This window comes from Haliotis asinina, chromosome 2, assembly GCF_037392515.1.
Source record: "Haliotis asinina isolate JCU_RB_2024 chromosome 2, JCU_Hal_asi_v2, whole genome shotgun sequence".
In the NCBI taxonomy this organism is placed as follows: domain Eukaryota; kingdom Metazoa; phylum Mollusca; class Gastropoda; order Lepetellida; family Haliotidae; genus Haliotis; species Haliotis asinina.
Genome location: NC_090281.1, coordinates 61,610,229 through 61,637,952, shown reverse-complemented (window position 1 = coordinate 61,637,952; position 27,724 = coordinate 61,610,229). Strand labels below are relative to the sequence as shown.

General features: G+C 42.3%; 5 protein-coding genes across 5 annotated transcripts; 4 read left to right on the top strand and 1 right to left on the bottom strand.

Moving 5' to 3' along the window:
* Positions 1-952: 952 nt before the first annotated feature.
* On the top strand, positions 953-4,276 carry LOC137272764 (uncharacterized). The gene is made up of 3 exons (XM_067805153.1): positions 953-1,287; positions 1,603-1,697; positions 3,241-4,276. Exons 1-3 carry the CDS (start codon positions 1,141-1,143, stop codon positions 3,446-3,448), a joined length of 450 nt encoding a protein of 149 aa, XP_067661254.1. The 5' UTR covers positions 953-1,140; the 3' UTR covers positions 3,449-4,276.
* A 3,094-nt stretch (positions 4,277-7,370) lies between these two features.
* On the top strand, positions 7,371-10,694 carry LOC137272763 (uncharacterized). The gene is made up of 3 exons (XM_067805152.1): positions 7,371-7,705; positions 8,021-8,115; positions 9,659-10,694. The coding sequence occupies exons 1-3, from the start codon at positions 7,559-7,561 to the stop codon at positions 9,864-9,866; spliced, it is 450 nt and encodes a 149-aa protein (XP_067661253.1). The 5' UTR covers positions 7,371-7,558; the 3' UTR covers positions 9,867-10,694.
* Positions 10,695-11,183: 489 nt separating this feature from the next.
* LOC137272762 (calmodulin-like protein 5) lies at positions 11,184-15,367 on the top strand. Its single transcript, XM_067805151.1, has 3 exons — positions 11,184-11,432; positions 12,179-12,273; positions 12,811-15,367. Exons 1-3 carry the CDS (start codon positions 11,286-11,288, stop codon positions 13,022-13,024), a joined length of 456 nt encoding a protein of 151 aa, XP_067661252.1. The 5' UTR covers positions 11,184-11,285; the 3' UTR covers positions 13,025-15,367.
* A 405-nt stretch (positions 15,368-15,772) lies between these two features.
* LOC137272761 (uncharacterized) lies at positions 15,773-18,939 on the top strand. The gene is made up of 3 exons (XM_067805150.1): positions 15,773-16,001; positions 16,705-16,799; positions 18,583-18,939. Exons 1-3 carry the CDS (start codon positions 15,855-15,857, stop codon positions 18,788-18,790), a joined length of 450 nt encoding a protein of 149 aa, XP_067661251.1. The 5' UTR covers positions 15,773-15,854; the 3' UTR covers positions 18,791-18,939.
* Positions 18,940-22,067: 3,128 nt separating this feature from the next.
* Positions 22,068-25,934, bottom strand: LOC137274073 (jerky protein homolog-like). The gene is made up of 2 exons (XM_067807058.1): positions 23,775-25,934; positions 22,068-23,726 (listed from the first exon to the last, which is right to left on the bottom strand). Exons 1-2 carry the CDS (start codon positions 25,692-25,694, stop codon positions 23,697-23,699), a joined length of 1,950 nt encoding a protein of 649 aa, XP_067663159.1. The 5' UTR covers positions 25,695-25,934; the 3' UTR covers positions 22,068-23,696.
* Between the last annotated feature and the right edge of the window lie 1,790 nt (positions 25,935-27,724).

The following is a 27,724-nucleotide window of genomic DNA, read 5'->3' as shown; positions in this document are numbered from 1 at the left end:
TAACACTGATCTTCACGGGTTTACGTCACACAGAAGAAAAACGTTGGTTTTAAATAGTACTGAGGTAGTAAGTGAATTCACGGTGGGGTAACCAGTAAGTGTTGAAATCAACATGAAAATATAATTCTATATAGTAGTACGACAGGGTATAACTCGATGGTCAGAAGCCATGTTTGAAAGTCTCATGACTGGTGCATTATCGAAACTGATGTTAAAAGCCTCAGTGGGTGAGTGGGTGAATGATGTTTTGCCCAATTTGGGGTATCGAACACATATTTTGCTGATCAAACGCTTTACCCACTAGGTCGCCCTGGCACCGCAAAGGGTCAACAACAATGTGTGGATGTATCTGCTGTTGCGATATGGGAGATACGATCATCTCAGCGTTACGATAACCGTGAGTCTATGTTAAAGCATGGAAGATACGATCATCTCAGTGCTACGATAACCGTGAGTCTATGTTAATGTATGGGAGATACGATCATCTCAGCGTTACGATAACCGTGAGTCTATGTTAATGTATGGGAGATACGATCATCTCAGTGCTACGATAACCGTGAGTCTACGTTAATGTGTGGGAGATACGATCATCTCAGCGTTACGATAACCGTGAGTCTATGTTAATGTATGGGAGATACGATCATCTCAGTGCTACGATAACCGTGAGTCTGTGTTAAAGCATCGGAGATACGATCATCTCAGTGCTACGATAATACGTGAACCTACGCTGAAGCATGGGAGATACGATCATCTCAGCGCTGCGATACCCGTGAGTCTACGTTAAAGTATGGGAGTTACAATCACCTCACCACAACCGCCTGACCCAAATATGCGTGTGCATTCAACCAAGATACGTAAAGCTCAAAAGTTTCATACTTCCTGCCTGTGACAATTCAGGTTAACAAGAATGAATGTACATTATGTGCAATGAATAGATTTGTCGTCGGGTTCTATTGACAAACACGGCTTTGCAGACATGTTTCAGAATCGACACCGTGTTTTGCGTAAGTGCGTTATTGTTGCAAGGGACGGTTGAGATAGACTCGCAACTGCTACAAGGAAGGATAATTTTACACCTGTAACTTGGAAAGTCGTGGATTTTAAGACTACTACAATTATACTGAGGCACATCAGCTCAGTATGACCCAGCTTTTAAAAAAGGAGAGAAAGCTGTACAGCGATGTCTATCTGGAGGCGGACATCAATGGCGACGGCTATCTCAACATGGACGAGCTCTGCGTCCTTTGTAAAACCCTTGGGTTTACGATGACCAAGGACAGAGTCTATGTAAGTATAGATCTTGAACAGTTTCCCGTGAAAAGTAATATTGTTAAATGGTGTAACTCGGCAGAGAGGATTAAATGGTCACAGTTACTGCCGAATAACACCATGGACCCGTGAACATCTGGGTTTGGATAATGCACATGCTTCTGGGTCACTAGATTGCCTGGTCCAGACTCAGTTATTTACAAACCGACGCCATATCGGTAGAACATTGCTCAGTGCGGCGTAAAACTAAACTCACTCACCATCATCATTATCTTGTAGATATGGTAATTCCTAGGTTAGACTTGCAATGCTGATGATGTGCGTTGTCTGCAGGGTCTCTTCAAAGCCCTGGATACGGATCGGAACCAACGAGTGACGCTGGACGAATTTCTGGCAGTGATGCCAGCCATTGAACCACGAGAGAGACTGTAAGTCATTGTTCATATACATCTAGAGATTACTAGTTTACATCTAAACTCCAGACCCGTGAAGAGTCCGGTTAGAATTGGTCTTCAGTAAGCCATGCTTGTAAGAGACAACTAACGGGGTCGGGTGGTCAGGCTCGCATGCTTGGTCGATACAAGTCACCGTATCCCAGTTGCGTAGATCGATACTCATGCTGTTCATCTCTGAATTGCCTTGTCCAGAATCGTTTATTTTACAGACCGCCGTCATATACCTGTAATACTGCTGAGTGGGGCGTAAAAATAAACTCACATACTCACTCTAAGCTGCAGAGATTCAGCCAGTGCTCTTATACATCTGGAGGTTTCTAGTTTACAACTAAACTGCAGAGACTCTAAAGCATAGTTCATGAGCATCTAAGTTTCCTTGTTTAAAGATAAAGGAAAACAGTGCAAATGTCGTCCTTCTGACAATGGGCTTCACACATTGTACCTGTGTGGGGAATCTAACCCGAGCCTTCGGTGTGACGAGCGAACGCTTTAACCACAAGGCTACCCTACTGTTCCTCTGACAAGAGAGAAATCCGCTTCTGCAGAACAAGTTAAAGTATGTCTGCAAGCTGTGGACACGAAACAGTGAACACAAATATAACCATGCAGCATCTAAATGACATTTACTTGCAGCACTTTCTAAATGACATTTTGATGTAATTTACACGCTGCGAAATGTTCTTATCACTATATGAGGAAAACCCTTCGAAAACTGAACCATTCTGATTGGTTAGTGGGATGTGTGACGAAGCGTGACGCAATACTAGGAAATACACACGCTATATTTAGTTCAACGTCAACAATTTAAATTTTATGCGGTCTTTTTCATCAACTGGGCGGTGTGTTAGCCTAGTCGTCACGCCGAAGACCCGATTCCCTACATGGATGCAATATGTCAAGCCCATTTGGTGTACCACGCACAACACTCACACACATCAACTGTGTCATGATGTAGGTGGACTTCGTAGTGGATATGATGTCATGTCATCCCGGGATTACGTCACTCGACTGTCTTGTGACTGTCAGAATTCTGTGGAAAATCCACGTGCTTCCAGATTTGCTGGTATTAGTTATAGTAAGCTATGACTAGAAATTTTACTCGAAAACGACAATGTCAGCGGACAGATTCAAACGTTTCAATCTCCTGTTATCAGACACCCAGTAACGCCGGGTGGCGGAAAATGATCAGTAAAAAATATGAATAGATACCAGAGCATATTATGATGGAAATAATTCCCAAATCAAGGCTGTCATCAGGTTTATATGAACATTAGTAATATATTACCCATTTTCTATCGCTACAAGGCTGCACATGAGCGATGTCAATACTGTTTGATTCTAAATGTTTGGCGACCGTTAATACAGATGCTACGCTGGACCCTGTCTCTCATTTCACAGCGACAGTTTATACACATGCCGTTAGGTCCTCACGTGTAAACTGGTTCTGGTTCTTTATGCGGGTCGTGAACTTAAGATGTAAGACACAGCTTATGCCATGTTTCACTTCGCTTTTCAGATGCGCACGCATGCGCCGCCTATTTCGTTCTCTGGATAAGAACAATGACTGCGTGATTTCAGAAGAGGAACTGACTGGGGTGCTGCATTCTGACGGCGTTCCACTGACGACCAGCGAGATCAAGGATGTCATTTCAATGGTGGACCGCAACAGTGACGGGAAACTGAACTACGAGGAGTTTTTGCGTTTAATGCGCCAAACCAAATAACAGAAAACATAACATATCAATGAAACTCCTGTTTGATCGACACTGTGCAGCATATTCTAGAAAGGAATTTAGATTAAGATAGGGATGTATTAAAATTTTACAAAAATAACTCCGCGGAAGGATCGTGTTACATAGACTGATCCAGAGTGGGGATGCAGGGGTGCGAGACAGGTTTGTCACTCAGAGGGTTGATTGTCTTTTTTGATTGAATCATATTTTATTCATTTAAGAAATGGGTTGGGCACAAAATTCAAAATTAGGTTCACTATTTTCTCTCAAGATTTCAGTAATGCTACAGCAATTTATAACAACTAAGGGAATATTGTACCACACGTTAGCTGCTGGTGAAATAAACCATGATGTTGAGTCTTGTACGTGGTTGGCTAAAATTATTGGAGTTCCTTAACTCACAGCTTGTCTATGAGTTTGCCTACTACAGGTGGGAGTAGATCCTGAAGAAAAACTGGTGTTGTTTGTTAACTGCCCAATCATTTTAGATATCTTTTAACGACAAGGTTAAACCCAAACGGTTATGAAAATCAACTGTTTTCATATTGCAGCAATAACTTTCAAGTAAATAACATAGCTTCAATTCCTTCTTGTTTTATTATTTGAACTATTCCTTTATAATGTGGAGGTAGCAGGTAGTAGCTTATCAGTTCATTGAACCGTAAATGTCGTTGTGTAATGGGAGTACACCTTTTCATTGGATAATAACAGATTAACGTTCCAACGGGAAATTGAGTTACAAACCAGCTAGTGAACTGTGTCAATATTTTAATGTTAAAAAAACTTTTTCACTTTTGGGAAATACATTCTGCAAACAAACTCACAGAGTTGATCTGATGTTTTGATTATGGTCAGCGTCTCACTGAACATTATATGTTTAGATTGCAATTCATCGGTCAGTTTTTGAGCCAAACGGACCAAGGTGGATATGTTTACGACATATAGCAGATATACTGTTGTGAAACAAAGGACATATTGCGTCATATACAGGGCATATTGCCGTCGAACAGAGGGCACGTTCCCCTCATTTATTGAGTGTAGTTTTACGAAGCATTCAGCAATATTCCAGCCACCTGGCGGCGGTCTGTAAACAATCGGGTCTGGACCAGACAATCCAGTGATCAACATCATAAGCATCAATATATACAACTGAGACACGATGACGTGTGAACCATATCAGCAAGTCTGATCCCGTTATAGTCGCCTGCTTTGTTATCCATGACTGATATCAGTAAAAGTGTTATCACTGACTGATGACCTTTCCCTCCAGGATTCTCTGACATAACACGCACTTCATATAGATAACACAACCCTATTAGTCTATGACCATCATCATATCATTTGTCCTCGTCTCAAGCTACCAAACATTGACTATACTGAATCTCGTGAGTTCGAGCTAATTAGTTTATAATGGCCCATCTGACCAAACAAGAGAGAGCTAGGTATACCAAAGTGTTCTTGGAAGTGGACGAGAACGGCGACGGCTGTCTCAACGTGTCGGAGCTTGGCGCGCTGTGTTCGGTTCTCGGGTATCGCATGTCGCCAAAGAGAGTTGCGGTGAGTTCTGGCGTCTCCATGTGATGTCTCCAGTTGTTCCTCCCAAACACGTCCAGCCTCCCCACTCTTCCTCCTTGTTCGCTGTAGTCACCGTGTCTCAGTAACGCTGAGGGTAAGAAGGGACTGTCATAAATATCGAGAATAATATGCACAAAAGCAACTGATACGCAATATGTACTACAGTTGTGTTCGGTTGTTTCATACTGAGCGAAATATCACTACATGAAATGCGCTGGGGCGATTACAGCTTTTTATCCCCGGCCATGAGTGAGTGGGTTTGGATGGGTGGCGTTGCTGAGTGAGTGAGTGAGAGGAGTTAGTCAATGAGTGAGCTGAATGGATTAAGTGAGTGGGGGAGAAATGATTACTAATAGTTTAATTTAGTTAGTAATCCCGAAGATACACATCTTTTTACCAACGTTTAAATGCACGGGTAACCAATTAGTAACATCAAAGCTTTGGAATTGTCCTTGACACCGTTTGTTTTGATCACCACATGTGATTCAAACGTTCTGTCTCATGTTGCACGCCCCAACACTGTCATACGTCCTCTGTATCATGTCTTAAAAAACTGTACCGTTGAAGATTCGATTTGGAACTGATTTTCAATAACTCATGCTAGTCGTATAAGGCGCCTACGGGAATCGGGTGGTCAGGCTCGCTGACTTGCTTGGCACGTGTGACAGTTGTCTAGATGTACCTTTATGCTGTTGATCACTGGATTGAACTCCATCTGTTTCCTCCAGAATCTCTTCAAATCGCTGGACACGGACAAAAACGCCAGGGTAACCCTTGACGAGTTCATGTGAGAGAACTGGTATCAAACGTAAGTGTGAGATCGATTTTCAGGTCCTTGCTAGACAGCCTGGTTTCCGGGGTCTGCTGCGCTAACGCTTCGATACTAATCATTGATTAGCCCCTTTATACTGGCTAAGCGTTCTTGAATTCACAGAGAGACAATAGAAAACATAACCCTTTGGGTATCCGTAACATGCACCCCAAAACATGACCAACAAATAATGAGCAGCATATTTCGTTGGTCGTCTTGCGATAGAGTGATTAATTGCTATTTAACGTCACAAGGATCCAGCTATGTGGCTGCGGTCTGTAAATAATAGACTCTAGGCCAAACATTCCAGTGATCAACAACATGAGCATCTATCTGCGCAATTGGGAACCGATGACATGGGTCAGCCAAGTCAACGAGTCTGACCACCCGATCCCGTTAGTCGCCTCTTACGACAAAAATAGTCGCCTTTTATGGCAAGCATGGGTTGCTGAAGGCCTATTCTACTCCGGAACCTTCATGGGACCGCATTAGCATCGAACTACGCAACTGGGATACGATGTCGTGTCAGCCAAGTCTGCGAGCCTGACCACCCGATCCAGTCATGCATGCAATTCTAACACTGATCTTCACGGGTTTACGTCACACAGAAGAAAAACGTTGGTTTTAAATAGTACTGAGGTAGTAAGTGAATTCACGGTGGGGTAACCAGTAAGTGTTGAAATCAACATGAAAATATAATTCTATATAGTAGTACGACAGGGTATAACTCGATGGTCAGAAGCCATGTTTGAAAGTCTCATGACTGGTGCATTATCGAAACTGATGTTAAAAGCCTCAGTGGGTGAGTGGGTGAATGATGTTTTGCCCAATTTGGGGTATCGAACACATATTTTGCTGATCAAACGCTTTACCCACTAGGTCGCCCTGGCACCGCAAAGGGTCAACAACAATGTGTGGATGTATCTGCTGTTGCGATATGGGAGATACGATCATCTCAGCGTTACGATAACCGTGAGTCTATGTTAAAGCATGGAAGATACGATCATCTCAGTGCTACGATAACCGTGAGTCTATGTTAATGTATGGGAGATACGATCATCTCAGCGTTACGATAACCGTGAGTCTATGTTAATGTATGGGAGATACGATCATCTCAGTGCTACGATAACCGTGAGTCTACGTTAATGTGTGGGAGATACGATCATCTCAGCGTTACGATAACCGTGAGTCTATGTTAATGTATGGGAGATACGATCATCTCAGTGCTACGATAACCGTGAGTCTGTGTTAAAGCATCGGAGATACGATCATCTCAGTGCTACGATAATACGTGAACCTACGCTGAAGCATGGGAGATACGATCATCTCAGCGCTGCGATACCCGTGAGTCTACGTTAAAGTATGGGAGTTACAATCACCTCACCACAACCGCCTGACCCAAATATGCGTGTGCATTCAACCAAGATACGTAAAGCTCAAAAGTTTCATACTTCCTGCCTGTGACAATTCAGGTTAACAAGAATGAATGTACATTATGTGCAATGAATAGATTTGTCGTCGGGTTCTATTGACAAACACGGCTTTGCAGACATGTTTCAGAATCGACACCGTGTTTTGCGTAAGTGCGTTATTGTTGCAAGGGACGGTTGAGATAGACTCGCAACTGCTACAAGGAAGGATAATTTTACACCTGTAACTTGGAAAGTCGTGGATTTTAAGACTACTACAATTATACTGAGGCACATCAGCTCAGTATGACCCAGCTTTTAAAAAAGGAGAGAAAGCTGTACAGCGATGTCTATCTGGAGGCGGACATCAATGGCGACGGCTATCTCAACATGGACGAGCTCTGCGTCCTTTGTAAAACCCTTGGGTTTACGATGACCAAGGACAGAGTCTATGTAAGTATAGATCTTGAACAGTTTCCCGTGAAAAGTAATATTGTTAAATGGTGTAACTCGGCAGAGAGGATTAAATGGTCACAGTTACTGCCGAATAACACCATGGACCCGTGAACATCTGGGTTTGGATAATGCACATGCTTCTGGGTCACTAGATTGCCTGGTCCAGACTCAGTTATTTACAAACCGACGCCATATCGGTAGAACATTGCTCAGTGCGGCGTAAAACTAAACTCACTCACCATCATCATTATCTTGTAGATATGGTAATTCCTAGGTTAGACTTGCAATGCTGATGATGTGCGTTGTCTGCAGGGTCTCTTCAAAGCCCTGGATACGGATCGGAACCAACGAGTGACGCTGGACGAATTTCTGGCAGTGATGCCAGCCATTGAACCACGAGAGAGACTGTAAGTCATTGTTCATATACATCTAGAGATTACTAGTTTACATCTAAACTCCAGACCCGTGAAGAGTCCGGTTAGAATTGGTCTTCAGTAAGCCATGCTTGTAAGAGACAACTAACGGGGTCGGGTGGTCAGGCTCGCATGCTTGGTCGATACAAGTCACCGTATCCCAGTTGCGTAGATCGATACTCATGCTGTTCATCTCTGAATTGCCTTGTCCAGAATCGTTTATTTTACAGACCGCCGTCATATACCTGTAATACTGCTGAGTGGGGCGTAAAAATAAACTCACATACTCACTCTAAGCTGCAGAGATTCAGCCAGTGCTCTTATACATCTGGAGGTTTCTAGTTTACAACTAAACTGCAGAGACTCTAAAGCATAGTTCATGAGCATCTAAGTTTCCTTGTTTAAAGATAAAGGAAAACAGTGCAAATGTCGTCCTTCTGACAATGGGCTTCACACATTGTACCTGTGTGGGGAATCTAACCCGAGCCTTCGGTGTGACGAGCGAACGCTTTAACCACAAGGCTACCCTACTGTTCCTCTGACAAGAGAGAAATCCGCTTCTGCAGAACAAGTTAAAGTATGTCTGCAAGCTGTGGACACGAAACAGTGAACACAAATATAACCATGCAGCATCTAAATGACATTTACTTGCAGCACTTTCTAAATGACATTTTGATGTAATTTACACGCTGCGAAATGTTCTTATCACTATATGAGGAAAACCCTTCGAAAACTGAACCATTCTGATTGGTTAGTGGGATGTGTGACGAAGCGTGACGCAATACTAGGAAATACACACGCTATATTTAGTTCAACGTCAACAATTTAAATTTTATGCGGTCTTTTTCATCAACTGGGCGGTGTGTTAGCCTAGTCGTCACGCCGAAGACCCGATTCCCTACATGGATGCAATATGTCAAGCCCATTTGGTGTACCACGCACAACACTCACACACATCAACTGTGTCATGATGTAGGTGGACTTCGTAGTGGATATGATGTCATGTCATCCCGGGATTACGTCACTCGACTGTCTTGTGACTGTCAGAATTCTGTGGAAAATCCACGTGCTTCCAGATTTGCTGGTATTAGTTATAGTAAGCTATGACTAGAAATTTTACTCGAAAACGACAATGTCAGCGGACAGATTCAAACGTTTCAATCTCCTGTTATCAGACACCCAGTAACGCCGGGTGGCGGAAAATGATCAGTAAAAAATATGAATAGATACCAGAGCATATTATGATGGAAATAATTCCCAAATCAAGGCTGTCATCAGGTTTATATGAACATTAGTAATATATTACCCATTTTCTATCGCTACAAGGCTGCACATGAGCGATGTCAATACTGTTTGATTCTAAATGTTTGGCGACCGTTAATACAGATGCTACGCTGGACCCTGTCTCTCATTTCACAGCGACAGTTTATACACATGCCGTTAGGTCCTCACGTGTAAACTGGTTCTGGTTCTTTATGCGGGTCGTGAACTTAAGATGTAAGACACAGCTTATGCCATGTTTCACTTCGCTTTTCAGATGCGCACGCATGCGCCGCCTATTTCGTTCTCTGGATAAGAACAATGACTGCGTGATTTCAGAAGAGGAACTGACTGGGGTGCTGCATTCTGACGGCGTTCCACTGACGACCAGCGAGATCAAGGATGTCATTTCAATGGTGGACCGCAACAGTGACGGGAAACTGAACTACGAGGAGTTTTTGCGTTTAATGCGCCAAACCAAATAACAGAAAACATAACATATCAATGAAACTCCTGTTTGATCGACACTGTGCAGCATATTCTAGAAAGGAATTTAGATTAAGATAGGGATGTATTAAAATTTTACAAAAATAACTCCGCGGAAGGATCGTGTTACATAGACTGATCCAGAGTGGGGATGCAGGGGTGCGAGACAGGTTTGTCACTCAGAGGGTTGATTGTCTTTTTTGATTGAATCATATTTTATTCATTTAAGAAATGGGTTGGGCACAAAATTCAAAATTAGGTTCACTATTTTCTCTCAAGATTTCAGTAATGCTACAGCAATTTATAACAACTAAGGGAATATTGTACCACACGTTAGCTGCTGGTGAAATAAACCATGATGTTGAGTCTTGTACGTGGTTGGCTAAAATTATTGGAGTTCCTTAACTCACAGCTTGTCTATGAGTTTGCCTACTACAGGTGGGAGTAGATCCTGAAGAAAAACTGGTGTTGTTTGTTAACTGCCCAATCATTTTAGATATCTTTTAACGACAAGGTTAAACCCAAACGGTTATGAAAATCAACTGTTTTCATATTGCAGCAATAACTTTCAAGTAAATAACATAGCTTCAATTCCTTCTTGTTTTATTATTTGAACTATTCCTTTATAATGTGGAGGTAGCAGGTAGTAGCTTATCAGTTCATTGAACCGTAAATGTCGTTGTGTAATGGGAGTACACCTTTTCATTGGATAATAACAGATTAACGTTCCAACGGGAAATTGAGTTACAAACCAGCTAGTGAACTGTGTCAATATTTTAATGTTAAAAAAACTTTTTCACTTTTGGGAAATACATTCTGCAAACAAACTCACAGAGTTGATCTGATGTTTTGATTATGGTCAGCGTCTCACTGAACATTATATGTTTAGATTGCAATTCATCGGTCAGTTTTTGAGCCAAACGGACCAAGGTGGATATGTTTACGACATATAGCAGATATACTGTTGTGAAACAAAGGACATATTGCGTCATATACAGGGCATATTGCCGTCGAACAGAGGGCACGTTCCCCTCATTTATTGAGTGTAGTTTTACGAAGCATTCAGCAATATTCCAGCCACCTGGCGGCGGTCTGTAAACAATCGGGTCTGGACCAGACAATCCAGTGATCAACATCATAAGCATCAATATATACAACTGAGACACGATGACGTGTGAACCATATCAGCAAGTCTGATCCCGTTATAGTCGCCTGCTTTGTTATCCATGACTGATATCAGTAAAAGTGTTATCACTGACTGATGACCTTTCCCTCCAGGATTCTCTGACATAACACGCACTTCATATAGATAACACAACCCTATTAGTCTATGACCATCATCATATCATTTGTCCTCGTCTCAAGCTACCAAACATTGACTATACTGAATCTCGTGAGTTCGAGCTAATTAGTTTATAATGGCCCATCTGACCAAACAAGAGAGAGCTAGGTATACCAAAGTGTTCTTGGAAGTGGACGAGAACGGCGACGGCTGTCTCAACGTGTCGGAGCTTGGCGCGCTGTGTTCGGTTCTCGGGTATCGCATGTCGCCAAAGAGAGTTGCGGTGAGTTCTGGCGTCTCCATGTGATGTCTCCAGTTGTTCCTCCCAAACACGTCCAGCCTCCCCACTCTTCCTCCTTGTTCGCTGTAGTCACCGTGTCTCAGTAACGCTGAGGGTAAGAAGGGACTGTCATAAATATCGAGAATAATATGCACAAAAGCAACTGATACGCAATATGTACTACAGTTGTGTTCGGTTGTTTCATACTGAGCGAAATATCACTACATGAAATGCGCTGGGGCGATTACAGCTTTTTATCCCCGGCCATGAGTGAGTGGGTTTGGATGGGTGGCGTTGCTGAGTGAGTGAGTGAGAGGAGTTAGTCAATGAGTGAGCTGAATGGATTAAGTGAGTGGGGGAGAAATGATTACTAATAGTTTAATTTAGTTAGTAATCCCGAAGATACACATCTTTTTACCAACGTTTAAATGCACGGGTAACCAATTAGTAACATCAAAGCTTTGGAATTGTCCTTGACACCGTTTGTTTTGATCACCACATGTGATTCAAACGTTCTGTCTCATGTTGCACGCCCCAACACTGTCATACGTCCTCTGTATCATGTCTTAAAAAACTGTACCGTTGAAGATTCGATTTGGAACTGATTTTCAATAACTCATGCTAGTCGTATAAGGCGCCTACGGGAATCGGGTGGTCAGGCTCGCTGACTTGCTTGGCACGTGTGACAGTTGTCTAGATGTACCTTTATGCTGTTGATCACTGGATTGAACTCCATCTGTTTCCTCCAGAATCTCTTCAAATCGCTGGACACGGACAAAAACGCCAGGGTAACCCTTGACGAGTTCCTGGTGGCCATGCCAACTGTACCGCCCAAAGAAAGGAAGTAAGTGCTTTCTTATAGTGTGGGTGTGTTTCTGGTTGTCATGCCAACGACTGTCACAAATATTAATACCCACTTACAGACTAGGTGTTAGTGAGTTCCTCATCCCCGGCGGTGTTTCTTGGTTGCATCGAACTGGTCGAACTATACACAAAAATAATCTGATAAAGTATTTTAGGGAGGCAGCCCCTTTTCCCGAACGCATAGTGATATAACTATTCCATCGTAATTCAAAAATACATTCCTGGATATCATCAGAAACTCTTCAAGATTATGGATCGGGTGTTGTCGCTGCCTTCACACACATGTTTTTGAAATCAGAAAACTCGCGTTTTCATACATCGAACACATGTTGTCAAACGTTCTTCAGTTTATAGCCGTGCGGTTGGGTCACATGCAAAGTTTGTAACCTGCGACTGTTTTGTGGTATTTTTTCTGAAGGACACGAGTTTGGCAACACGAGAGACATCAAACTCGAAGTTTGATGCAAAGGTTGGTCACCGATCCTATTACAAAAACGGTTTTTGCTTTACTTTGTAGGTGCGCAAACCTCCGGCGTCTCTTTCGCAGCCTGGACAAAAACAAAGATGGCGTCTTGTCAGTTGACGAATTGTCTCACGTCATGGAATCTGCTGAAGTTCCCCTGAGCCGGGAGGAGACGATGCAGCTTATAGCTCAGGTGGACCGGGACGGAGACAACCAACTAAACTATGAGGAGTTCCTGGAGCTGGTAGAATCGAGTGATAAAAGATGAATGAACATCACGACAGTCACAGCCTCACCTACATTTCATACAGGACTAAACATGAACAACATCGAATTTGTGGATTTTATTACGGGACGTTATTTGCGAACTGAAAATAGAATACGTACAATGTGAAGCTATTACTTTTCTCTACAGCGAAACAAAGGCAGTGTCGTATTTCTGGTATTTATTTGTGAGTGCGTGCGTGCGCGCGAATGTAAGTAGGTATAAAGTTCAGATTTATTGTGACCTTGTTCTAACGACATTATTTCCTATGTATTTTGATGAAGGTATTGATGATTAACGGTGTTTCTTGCTGAAGTTCAAGACTCAAGAGGCACTGATCCAAAGCAATTCCAGTGGACTGGTTGTTGCTACCGGATCCCAGAATTTCTTGACTGGATGCGGTCCTTGCTGCTCCACCCAACTGGTAGTATAAGTACACATTGATCAACAACACTTTTGTCTCAGCTTGTATGCAACCATCGATACACAAGAGTTGGTGATAATTATCCGTTCATACTGACAAGTGTATAGCATCTTTAATCTGTTACCTTAAGTTTATCTGACAAGAGAATGGGATATACTTGCACTAAGGTCGCTATCAGTTCGACTCTTGGCAGGTTATAGATTGTGGAACAAAGTCCGTTTGTTCTATGTCCATGTCAGTCTTACTCATACTGGTATGTTATATATACAGGTGGGGATATACATATACATACATGCATGCATCCATCCATCCACACACACACACACACACACACACACACACACACACACACACACACACACACACACACACACACATACATACATACATACATACATACATACATACATACATGTGCCTCAAAACTCCCCGCACGTGCAGAAAAGTATGTTATATATACAGGTGGGGATATACATATACATGCATGCATGCATACATACATACATACATACATACATACATACATACATACATACATACATACATACATACATACATACATACATACATACATACATACATACATACATACATACATGTGCCTCAAAACTCCCCGCACGTGCAGAAAAGTATGTTATATATACAGGTGGGGATATACATATACATGCATGCATGCATACATACATGCATCCATCCATCCACACACACACACACACACACACACACACACACACACATACATACATACATACATACATACATGCATCCATCCATCCACACACACACACACATGCATCCATCCATCCACACACACACACACACATACATACATACATGCATCCATCCATCCACACACACACACACACACACACACGCATCCATCCATCCACACACACACACATACATGCATCCATCCATCCACACACACATACATGCATCCATCCACACACACACACACACACACACATACAGACATACATACATACATACATACATACATACATACATACATACATACATACATACATACATACATAAATACATACATACATGTGCCTCAAAACTCCCCGCACGTGCAGAAAAGTACCTGTATGCAATCTGTATATTAAACACGAGCTGAATTGTTCTGTCATCACGTACACCCGAATGACCAACAAACCAGGCCTCGATTAGAGTAAAGAGAACGAGCAGTTGTTATGCTGTAGGGGGAGCCACGTACTCTCATGTTGCAAGAATCAATGGCTGCGCAAAACGAACTGTCAGAAGATTGGCCACTCTCTTGAAACAAACTGGCAGGACAGCAGACAAGCCAAGGAGCGGAGGACCAAGGGTCCCCACCCCCTAGGAAGACCACCATTTACGGGCGCTTCTTTTGAGGAACAGATTTGTGACTGTGACGTCATCAGCGGCGAAAGGTCTTGGGCATCGAGTCAGCAGAGGGACAGTAAGCAGACGTCTTCGTGTACATGATATTGCTGCCTACCGAACGTTCAAGGTCATGACTTTGACGCTTGAAGAACGACGTCGTAGATTGGAATGTTCGTCAGTTGAAGCAACGAAATTGGTGTCGAGTTTATTCACATATGAAAGCAGGTTCTAGGTTAACGGATATGATAGTCGCGTACGTGTCTCAGCACCTGTAGGGCCAAATCTAACGTCGGATCTGAATGCGTTTACCACCTCCGCTGACCAGGAATGCGTTGATTCAGGCCCTGCAGGGGCAATGGCTGCAGGTACCATATCACGTAAACAAACGTCGTGTCTAGGAATCCATCAACGCTGGAGGTGGTCACACGGTTTACTGGAGATTTTTTTTCTGTCTTTTGGAACTTTTTATGCTGTGATGTGCATGTTGGAATGTGTCCGAAAAACAGGCGATCAACCGTCGTTTGTAAACGTAGCCCATAAACATGTTGAATCAAGGGATGTATCTGCCTTAGCCTACCTATTTCTAAGATATAATTTGTTTATTGCTACGAAACCTTGAACATACTTACCGTGCTTGTCATTGTTGTTTGAGAGAGGATAATATACACGGGGGCGTTATTTTTTCACGTGAGTGTAGAGGCAGTGGTTAAAGCGTTTGCTCGTCGTGCCGAAGACCCGGGTTCGATCGCCAAAATGGACAAAATATATGAATCCCATTTCTTGTGTGCCCCGCCCTGATATTGTTGGAATATTGCTAAAAGCGGCGTAAACTCACTGACTCACATGTGGTAACCCTCATTATGGCACGAACTCTACACCATAGATCAGCCAGTACACTTTCCAGATCCGTGTTTGCCTGAATTCAACGTATTAAGGGGGAAGTTTATTTTGTCAGACTTCCGTGCTTACTCAGTCCGGGAAGATCAATCTGTTAATGTGTATTGTATCGAGGCTGACAGTACCATCTTCCTCCAGTTAACGATGGCACACCTGACACTGAGTGAGCGAGAACTATACACTAAAGTGTTTCTCAAGTTTGACACCAATGGTGATGGCTGGCTGAACATGGGGGAGTTTTCTGACCTCTGTAAAACTCTCGGTCACAAGATAACTCAGTCTCAGATACAGGTAATTTGCTCATTTTCCATCTCTGATAGTGGTGAGTACATACATTAATGATGATAATTTAGAGAAACTCACCCATGTAGGGGCTGTGTTGTAGCCTCGTGGTTAACGCTGCCGCTTGTCACAGCAAAAGCCGGGATTCGAATCCCTACGATGTGTGATGCTCGATTTGATACTGACTCTACAAGGGCTCACATGATTCCTAGTTATGTATTCCCTTCAGTCTTCACTCCCACATTTTGTCAAAGTGTCAGACGAAATGATTTTCTCATTTTTTAAAATCAATTTTTCATCCACTAATAACTTATGTATGTCTGGAGGGTTTGGATTTCAGTAAACCCACACCACATGCGTGGCTCTCGTGACTTCACGGTCCAAGTCCTTGATTATAAATAACCGTAAATTATGCACCAGTTACAAAATACAGCAATGGTACTTTATCAGAGCAAAGAGAAATATAATGTGTAGACCCAGGTTCTATTCCCACAGTGATACAATGTGTGAAACACATTTCTAGCGTCTCCAGCTGTGATATTGCTGGAAAAGTGGAAAAAGCGGCGTACAACTAGACTCACCCAATCACTAACTCACGATACAAACAGACCAGCAACATTAATGGCTTGTATGCCCCACGCTCAGCTTTCACTAAGTTCCGATCGATAATAAACCTCACGCACTCACCTGTTTGGTTGTCTTCCGGCTGCAGTCGCTGTTCAATTCTCTGGACACAGACAAGAACTCGAAGGTGACATTAGACGAGTTTCTGGCCGTCATGCCACAACTATCCCCTACAGAGAGGAAGTAAGTGCTCCCCTACACGGTTATTGAGTTACTGGTGAACATGCCACAACTATCACCTACAGAGATGAAGTAATTGCTCTCCTGCACGGTTATTAAGTTACTGGTCATCATGCCACAAATATCCCCCGGGGAGAGGAAGTAAGTGCTCTCCCACACGGTTAGTGAGTTACTGGTGAACATGCCACAACTATCACCTACAGAGAGGAAGCATGTGCTCTCCTACACGGTTAGTGAGTTGATGGTGAATATGGCACAACTATCCCCTACAGAGAAGAAGTAAGTGCTCTCTCCTACACGGTTAGTGGATTACTGTTCACCATGCCACAACTATCACCCACAGGGAGGAAGTAAGCGCTCTCCTGCACGGTTAGTGAGTTACTGGTGAACATGCCACAACTATCACCCACAGGGAGGAAGTAAGCGCTCTCCTACACGTTTAGTGAGTTACTGGTGAACATGCCACAACTATCCCCTACAGAGAGGAAGCGTGTGCTCTCCTACACGGTTAGTGAGTTGATGGTGAATGTGGCACAACTATCTCCTACAGAGAAGAAGTAAGTGCTCTCTCCTACACGGTTAGTGGATTACTGTTCACCATGCCACAACTATCACCCACAGGGAGGAATATTAAGCGCTCTCCTGCACGGTTAGTGAGTTACTGGTGAACATGCCACAACTATCCCCTACAGAGAGGAAGCATGTGCTCTTCTACACGGTTAGTGGGCTACTGTTCACCACGCCACAACTATCACCCACAGGGAGGAAGTAAGTGCCCTCCTGCACGGTTAGTGAGTTACTGGTGAACATGCCACAACTATCACCCACAGGGAGGAAGTAAGCGCTCTCTCCAACACGGTTAGTGAGTTACTGGTGAACATGCCACAACTATCACCCACAGGGAGGAAGTAAGCGCTCTCCTACACGTTTAGTGAGTTACTGGTGAACGTGCCACAACTATCCCCTACAGAGAGGAAGCGTGTGCTCTTCTACACGGTTAGTGGGCTACTGTTCACCACGCCACAACTATCACCCACAGGGAGGAAGGAAGCGCTCTCCTGCACGTTTAGTGGGTTACTGGTGAACATGCCACAACTATCCCCTACAGAGAGGAAGCGTGTGCTCTCCTACACGGTTAGTGAGTTGATGGTGAATGTGGCACAACTATCTCCTACAGAGAAGAAGTAAGTGCTCTCTCCTACACGGTTAGTGGATTACTGTTCACCATGCCACAACTATCACCCACAGGGAGGAATATTAAGCGCTCTCCTGCACGGTTAGTGAGTTACTGGTGAACATGCCACAACTATCCCCTACAGAGAGGAAGCATGTGCTCTTCTACACGGTTAGTGGGCTACTGTTCACCACGCCACAACTATCACCCACAGGGAGGAAGTAAGTGCCCTCCTGCACGGTTAGTGAGTTACTGGTGAACATGCCACAACTATCACCCACAGGGAGGAAGTAAGCGCTCTCTCCAACACGGTTAGTGAGTTACTGGTGAACATGCCACAACTATCACCCACAGGGAGGAAGTAAGCGCTCTCTCCAACACGGTTAGTGAGTTACTGGTGAACATGCCACAGTTTCGTCCATTATGCCAGAACAATCAGAATCCTGTATAGTGATGCTCAACATGTAATTCACTCGACTATTTAAACACACATATAGCGAGACGTTTCGCAGAGGAAACCAAGCAAGCAAGCAAACAAACAAATATTTTCATTACTACGATCCTACCACTAGCTACAAATGACTTCGTTAAAATATTCTTTTGAAATTCCAGATGCGCAAATCTGAGACGCCTCTTCGAAAAGGCAGATAGAGACAAAGATGGCCTCTTGTCAGCTGATGAATTGTCACGGATTGTCTCGTCTGGAGACTCGCCATTAAGCGAGGATGAGGCAATGCGACTAATCGCTAAGGTTGATAAAAACGGAGACAACAAACTCGATTATAAAGAGTTCCTCCAACTGGTCACTCTTATGAACTAGAACGAGCTCTTCACACAGACATACAAAATCGTCAATGTCAAGGTTGTCCTTATTTTCCATGAGGCAATGGTACGTCGCATTTATCAACACTGGCCTCGGTTGGTGTTATTATGTATCAGCAGATGTAGTATAAAATGTGATATATTGAATGATGAACTTTCTTTTTGTCAGGACCCGTGAAGGTCCCGGGGTAGAATAGACCTTCAGCAACCCATGCTTGTCACAAAAGGCGACTATGCTTGTCGTAAGAGGCGACTAACGGGATCGGGTGGTCAGGCTCGCAGACTTGGTTGGCACATGTCATCGGTTCTCAATTGCGCAGATCGATGCTTGTGTTGCTGATCACTGGATTGTCTGGTCCAGACTCGATTATTTACAGACCGCAGCCATATGGCTGGAATATTGCTGAGTGTGGCGTAAAACTAAACTCACTCATTCTTTTTGTCAGCATGTACATGGAAGAAGGTTGATAAGGTGGATGTTGTATAGGAGTGGGTGATACGGGTTGTTGAATAAACTGCATTACTGTCAGAACTGAGATCATATGGGTGTTTCTAAAAAGGAAGAAGTCTGTAATAGGCACCCTGAAACGAACAGTTCACACCATGGTGTCAAGGTTTTTACCTATGTAGTATCTGTTTATAAATCTGACACCAGCAGTGTCACAGCTTAAACACAAACAGTGTCACAACAAGAACACCCGTCGTGTTACAGCCTCAACACCAGCAGTGTCACTGCTTAAATACCTGTAGTGTCACAGCAGAAACACTGCAGTATCACAGTTTAAACAGCAGCATAACAGCTTCAACACCACCTGTGCCATCAGCAGTGTCACAGCTTATACACAAGCAGTGTCACAGCTTCAACACCAGCATCACAGTATAACACCAGCAATGTCACAGTTTAAACACCAACAGTGTCACAGTTTAAACACCAACAGTGTCACAGCTAAACACCAGCAATGTCACAGCTTAAACACAAGCAGTGTCACATCTTCAACACCAGCATAACAGCATAAACAGCAGTGTCACGGGTTAAACATCAGTAGTGGCACAGTTTGTCACAGCTAAACACCAGCAATGTCACCAGTATCACAGTGTAACACCAGTAATGTCACAGTTTAAACACCAGCAGTGTCGCCACTAAATACCAGCAATGTCACAGCTTATACACAAGCAGTGTCACAGCTTCAACACCAGCATCACAGTATAACACCAGCAATGTCACAGTTTAAACACCAACAGTGTCACAGCTAAACACCAGCAATGTCACAACTTAAACACAAGCAGTGTCACATCTTCAACACCAGCATAACAGCATAAACAGCAGTGTCACCGGTTAAACACCAGTAGTGGCAGTGCTTAAACACCTGTAGTGTCACAGCAGAAACACTGCAGTATCACAGTTTAAATAGCAGCATAACATCTTCAACACTACCTGTGCCACCAGCAGTGTCAGAGTTGTAAATTCAGCAGTGTCATAGCTTCAACACCTCAACACCAGCAATGTCACAGCTTGAAAGTCCACCAGTATCACAGCTTCAACACCAGCAGTGTCATAGCATAGTATAAACATCAGCAGTGTCAAAGCTGTAAAACCAGCAGTGACACAGTATAAACACCATCAAGCAATGTCACAGTGTTACAGCTTTAACACAAGCAGTGTCACAGTTTAAACACTAGTTGTGTCATAGCATTGTGTCACAGTTGTAACACCAGCAGTGTCACATTTTGAATGCCATCGGTAGAGTTACAGCATAGAAGAAACCAGCAGTGTCAAAGCTGTAAAACCAGCAGTGTAACAGTATAAACAAACACACAGTTTAAACACTAGTTCTGTCACAGTGTTGTTTCCACTTGACAATTATTTATTTGAAATGAACTAAAGGGCATAAAGTAGGCAATGCCTAACATGCAAGTTGAAGGAACAAATTACACACTATAAAATAGAACATCATTCAAACGAAAAATTGCCCAAGTGTTTCTTCATTACCTGTGGAGCGGTGTGGGTAGCCTTGTGGTTAAAGTGTTTGCTCACCATGCTGAAGACCTGGGTTCGATTCCATGCATGGGTACATGTGGAGCCCCTTTCTAGTGACCAGTGTGATATTGCTGGAGCACTGCTAAAAGCGGCAAAAAACTGAACTCACAGTTTAAACACTAGTTCTGTCATTCACACTCCACTACCTGCTTCCATCTTCAACATACCCAGTGGAGTTTAATGATGCAGAAAATTCCTTGACAGCCCTTGTACCAATGCAGGTCAAACTTGACATCTTTTCATGCAAGGTTAGGGTTCTGATTGGTCTAAAGTTCAATGTAGGTGGTCAAATAAATTTGAGAAAATTTTTGCATTCAGTGTGAAGATCTCAGGGAGGCTGTTGTACTGTTGTGTACTGTAATAAGGACTCAAGATTTCTAAAATTGGATCAACCAAGACAGAAAAAGTGATGACATGAACTTCCAAATCATTTCAAGGTGATCTGGGTTAGAACTGGTCTTCAGTAACCAATGCATATCGTACAAGGCAACTAACGGGATTGGGTGTCAGGCACTGTTGATGTGGATCACTGGATTGTCTTGTTCAGAATCGATTATTTACAGTCTGTCACCGTATAGCTGTAATACTGCAGAGGGCAGAGTTAAACAACCAAACCAAACCTTGAACACTACTTCAGTTATATCGTGCTGTGTCAGCTTGTAATGGTAGAGGATTGTGGAGTAGAATTGGGGCTTAATGTGTTCACTCTTCATACCGAAGGCCCAGTTTGATTCCAACATGGGTACATTTTGTGAAACCCTTTTTTTCCCATCCTGTCACGATACTGCTGGAATATAGAAAAAAAATAATATAATACCCAAAAAAACCAAACTCACTCACTCAGTCACAGATGAGGGAAGAAAACCTAAAAGATCAATAGCAGATCATCAATCACCACATCATACATTAGTTGAGACTTTCATTCATTCCAGTGACTGTAAGCATGGTGACTATGAACATGTGACCATGGTGACAAAGGGGAGTTTTTATTTCATTAAGATGAATATATTTACTCAAATAAGAGAAACATGTACAAGTTTGATGTGTAATGAGGCAGGCATCTCCTGGTAATGAGGGTATACAATATGTATCCTGAAACAGCAGTTTATTTGACAAGTTCATATTCCTTCCGGCTGAATGACAACACTCTAACAGTTTTTTCAAATTTCAGACAGCAGAGACAGTACTGTTTGATTCACATTTTAGAAGCGGAGAAATAATAAGCAAGCTACAATACTTTATGGATAACAACATCTTTATTACATAATGATGCAATATTTCTGTATAGAGTCTCATGTCTAGCTTGACAACAGTGTAAGAATCCAGTCTAAGTAAACTTAGTCTAAGTGTATTTCATTACACTCCACCACTGCGTCTAACAAAACCTAGTAGAAGGTCGCGTCGCATTCGGAACAGTTCGGGTATGAACATTTTCAAGATAAAGAGTTCACAACGTATGTGTGAATGTGCACTTTCACGATTTGGTAAGCTGTGTTCCGATTGGTCAATCTCAAAAGTTACCTGAGGTGACCTCCCATAAGATTTTCTTAGACTCAGTAGTGGAGTGTAACGAAAAGTACTGAGGTTAAGTTTGCTTAGACTGTGTAAGAATCTATACTGAAATACATAATTATATAATAAAAATGTTGTCATCCTTAAAGTATCATACCTTTCTCAGCAAAGATAGCATACTGTAAGGGAGAAACATATATGCTTAGAGGGCACTGAAACATCACATTCCATAAGCTTCACAATTCCTGCTAGCTGGCTAACCTGAGGCTACTAATGTTCTGTGGATAAAGAAAATCTAATGATGCCAGTCATCATGGACTGGTAACATATAAGAAACAATAATTTTGAAACACTTTAATTTCTCAAATATTAACGTTTCTGGAAATTTGGATAAGAAACAGTCTAAGTAAACTTATCCTCAGTACTTTTCGTTACACTCCACTACTGAGTCTAACAAAACCTTATGGGAGGTCACGTCAGGTAACCTTTGAGATTGACCAATCAGAACACAGATTACCAAATCGCGAAAATGTACATTCACACATACCTTTTGAACTTTTTATCTCGAAAAGGTTCGTACCCAAACGATTCCGAATGTTATTTAGCGTACGATCGCTTCCGGGTGATGCACACGTACGTACAGCCATGACAACGCTGAGTAAACAGTCGCTGAAAATAGTGTTTTTGACAATATCAAGGATGTTGTCTTGCGGAAATATTAGCTAATGGTAACCATGTCAACAAAAACCCCAAAGCGTATATACTGTAGGTCAAATAACAGTGTTACATGCTGATTTTTGTTTGTGGAAAGATCTGTGTCGGTGACCTGAATATTTTGAAAGTCCCTCCGAACAATAATAGTAGCCGTTGTCTGATTGGTTAAATCTATTTAACCGTCTCGTGTTTGATTGGACTGTGATTGGTTGCTCAAAGGTTACCTGACACGACCTTCTACTAGGTTTTCTTACACTCAGTGGTGGAGTGTAACGAAATACACTGAGACGAAGTTTACTTAGACCGGATAAGAAAAAACTCACAATTAAATTGCAAACAACTCTGTCCTGTTCTAGAAGACAGCTAACAACTGGTCAAACAAAGTTTACATTAGTCAAGGACTAAACTTAAAAATGACTAATTTCTCAGGCTGTTACAGCCCTTGAAATTACCTCTACTGTAGACATGAGCATTATCTTATCATATTTAGAACACACAAATATATTGACACACACTTCACATTGAGCTAACTTTCATACAAAATTCAGTAATAATTCAAAGAATGTTTTCCCAACCTATGCATATTTCACTGCGGTGAATCAACTGAAAAAAATTCATTTCTCTGTGAGTATCATGAAATTCAATTTCCAGTAACTGCATCCTTGTCCAGCTCTTTGAGTTGAGTGTTGGAGCATTCGGTTTGGACGTTTTGATCCACACAGTCCATAGGCTCAGTTTTGGGTGGTAGCAGTGTTTCTGATGGCTGGGCAGTGTCTAGTGATGACCCTTCAAATGTGTTCAACACAGACTGATTCTTTTGCTGAACAGTATGAACCTCAGAGTCAACTGATCCTTTCAGGAGCGATTCTGTGTTTCGTTGAACATCCACAGACTGAATCACACTTAATGACTCATCTACCAGAGAATCCAATCCAGTGTCTTCATCCACTTGAGAGGATTGGATCTCATTGATTGTCCGAACTATCAGAGAACTAATCATCTGCTCACTGGTTGGAGCTAATTCTGAAGTCTGGTGGTCACTGTCTGCAACTTTAGTTTTGTCTTTTGCATTCAGTTTCAACCTCCGAAGCATCTTCAGGTCCTCTGAATTACACTCAGGCTGATTCTTCAGCCAGCGAATGCACTTCTCAAAATGCACCACAGCATCTGCATCACTTGGGAAGGAAGGTTTCCGCTTTCTTTTTTCATTGGGCTTGTTTTCACTGTTGAATATTGCTATTTCCTTCTTTACCTTTTCAATGATCTCAACGTCTGATAGTAAGGGAAACAAAAGAAAGGAGTCCACTTTCTCAACCCACTCCACTATATCCTGCAATGTGACTTCTTTGAAGAATTCATGACGTGATAGAATTTCATGGATTTTTTCTGATACTGATGGTTCCTTTTCACAGTCTGTCTCTGGAATCTCAGTTTTCCTAATGGACAAATTCCTAAAAAACTCAGCCCATAAATGTGCAATGTCCACTCTCTTTGCATCGCTCCAAGCATCTACTGACAGCTGTAGAGCTGTTTCCAAATTGAAACCTTCTAAATACTGCTTGAAAAGGAATGCTTTTGTTGACGTTGTACCACTGGAACCAACAAAAGCTTTCTTTACTTGTGAAAGTCTATATTCCTTTTTAAAAATTTCTGGGATGCCTGAGCAGAGGGAGAGTTTTTTATTGGTGCAGTTTGGTGGCAGAAAGATTGCACGGACTGAACCATCATCTGTTGTCAATTCATCTGTGGCAAAAGGGTGAGCTGGAGAACTCTCAAGAATTAGTACTGCATTTTGTGAATAGCCATTCTTCTCTGCTTCAGCTTTCACTGCAGGAATAAAACCATTTGTGAACCAATTTTTCAAAATGACTGGATCCAAACTGGCATCATCTGTGGTGACAAGTCGAGATGGGAGATCAGCATTATCCTGTGTCCCAGCATCATTTCCTGGGTTGGCTATTACCAGCAGTGGGAGTTTGTGGGATCCCGTTCCATTCACACACAATAAAAATGTTAATCTTTCTTTGGCTGATAACATGTCTGACTTCATCATTTGAGCTATTCTGACTGGTAGTGACTTCCATGACAGTCTAACTTCACAGGCATAATAGATCTGATGCTCGGCTAACCCCTTTTCACGAATGTGAGCTTTCAGTTTTTCTTGGAAAGATGAAATGTCCTTTTGCATGACAGCATTAAGGTCAAGTTCAGCATGCAAGTGTTCAATGCCACAACGTTGTTTGAAACGAAACAGCCACCCAGATGATGCTTTGAATTTTGTGTTCTCTCCATTTAACTTCTGATCAAAGTAGGTTGCTTTACGTGTAATCACTGGTCCAGTTATGAAACTTCCCTTTATTCTTTCCTGAATGTACCAAATATGCATGCATCTTTCAAGTATTTCATGAGTGGGTCTTCTCATAACCCGTCTTCGCTTCGTCATCCCTTCATTTGCGAGTGCAGTCGAGCAGAAATCGAACAGCTGCTTTCTATTTCGCATGATTTCGTGAACGGTAGATTTCCCAATGTCATAATGGATAGCGATATCACTTGCCCTTTCATTGTTTTCCAGCCTCTGAACAATGTCCAACTTTTCTTCGAATGTCAGGACCTTCCGTTTTCTCACTGCTGCAGACATAATGAACGATCTGACACGGTCGCCCCGTGGATTACAGATACAATTTGAAAAATGTCTTCATTTATGAGCTCAGGATAAACACTTTTGATTACTGGTACACATAGCAAATGAGAAAATCAATACGCAGTCGATCGCTACATATTTAAGTCCAGTATCACTGTCATGAGTCCAGCTATATTTGGATAAATAAGATCAGTGACACTAATTCATCACTTGAGCGCCATATTTGAAAGGGCGGATAACTCTAAATTATTGTTAGACTGGTTTCCGGATCCTCCGCCTTGCATCCTTAAATCATTCGTGACTGACTCGTCATTGCTCTCTCAGAGGAACGAATAGAACGGGAGCCAGTCTGGTTTATTTGCCTCAGAATTGATCAGTTAGCCTGCCCTTTATCGATCTTGTGAAACTGTAAGAAGGTTTACCATTCTAATTCTCCACATGTAGTCTGAAACTGATTTCAATGTCAGTACGCGACGCAAGCATATCGCTTTAATCCCGAGGAAGACAAAGTAATCATTTATCTTTTACCCAAATAGCTTTTCATGCCCCCTGTGGTGAATGCCTTCTGTGATCTAACAGTTTTAAATGACCGGTGTATGTTGGTGAAGCGGCGTGTTTTCATCACGCCTTTTGCTGCGGGTAGGTTTCAGGTATAAACGAGTAAACATTTTGACAAATCTTGTCCATACATATGGAATAGTCTGAGATTGTTTTGTATGTTTAAAAATGTAAGAATGTTGCACTGCACTGAGCACCATAACACCTATATATAACCCACATGAGTACACCGTTTCTGGTGTGCCCCCCCGTGATATTGCTGGAATATTGCTAAAAGCGGCGTAAAATCATACTCGCCCACTTTTTTCCAAATAAACCCCAGTCAAGATCTGTGGGAACAATTGGACTGGGTGGTCAGGCACTCCGGCATGGTTGATGCATGTCATCGTGTCCTGTCGGTGAGGATAGATGCTTATTGCATGATGTCAGTCACTGGTATGTCTGGACCAGACGTGTTTACAGACTTGACTCGTCTAGGTGGAATATTGCTGAATGCCGCGTTAGAAGACACGGGTCCCTGGGTTTAGATAGATAATTTTGTGATATGTAATTTTCACTACGACATAAATTAACGATGGTCTACGTGTTTCTACTGAAAAGTGTAAACTGAGTTTTTTTTATATGTCATTATATGTAGGAAATGTATAATCGATTGCAGATTCCTATATAACTTGTTTAAGGTATGAAACTTACAGGTGACATTCGTAGCTATAAGTCACACCAGTACATGATCCAGTCCAATTCGACAATCCAGTGATCAACAGCATGAGTATTATGCTGTCTTCAAGCCGCATTTATAAATAGTTAAATATGACCAAGACCTTTTTGGATAAATCTTCTTTTAATTCTTTGACACACGTTTCGGGCAACTTCATCCAAAAAAGATCTTGGTCAACATGAGCATTGATTTACACAACTGTACGCCTCTTGTACGACAAGCAGATGACCATTTCTTAGCAGGATCTTCACGGGTGATCTGCTAAAAGGGAATACATCTTGAACTAATACCTTATCATTCATGTAGGGGCGGTGGGGTAGCCTAATGGTTAAAGCGTTCGCTCGTCACGCCGAAAACCCGGGTTCGATTCCCCATATGGGTACAATGTGTGAAGCCCATTTTCTTGTGTCCCCCGCCGTGATATCGCTGGAATATTGTTAAAAGCGGCGTTAACCAAACTCACTCACTATCATTCATGTATTATGTTATATCTCCCAACTATAGCAGCGACACAGTAGCTCATACGTCTTTCGAATTGACGTGTAATAGATGATTTCGTGTATATTACAATAGATTTATATAAATCACTACGTTGAGCCATTAATAATGCTATCTGGGGCTTTCCTATATGTTGTTCTGACCACAACGATTTGTCTGTCAAAGCCACTTGTCAGTTCTCTTCTGTTCACCTATGTCGATGACGAGCGTCATTTGTTTTTATTCTTATCTTAAAGACGGTTCCAGGGGTTGT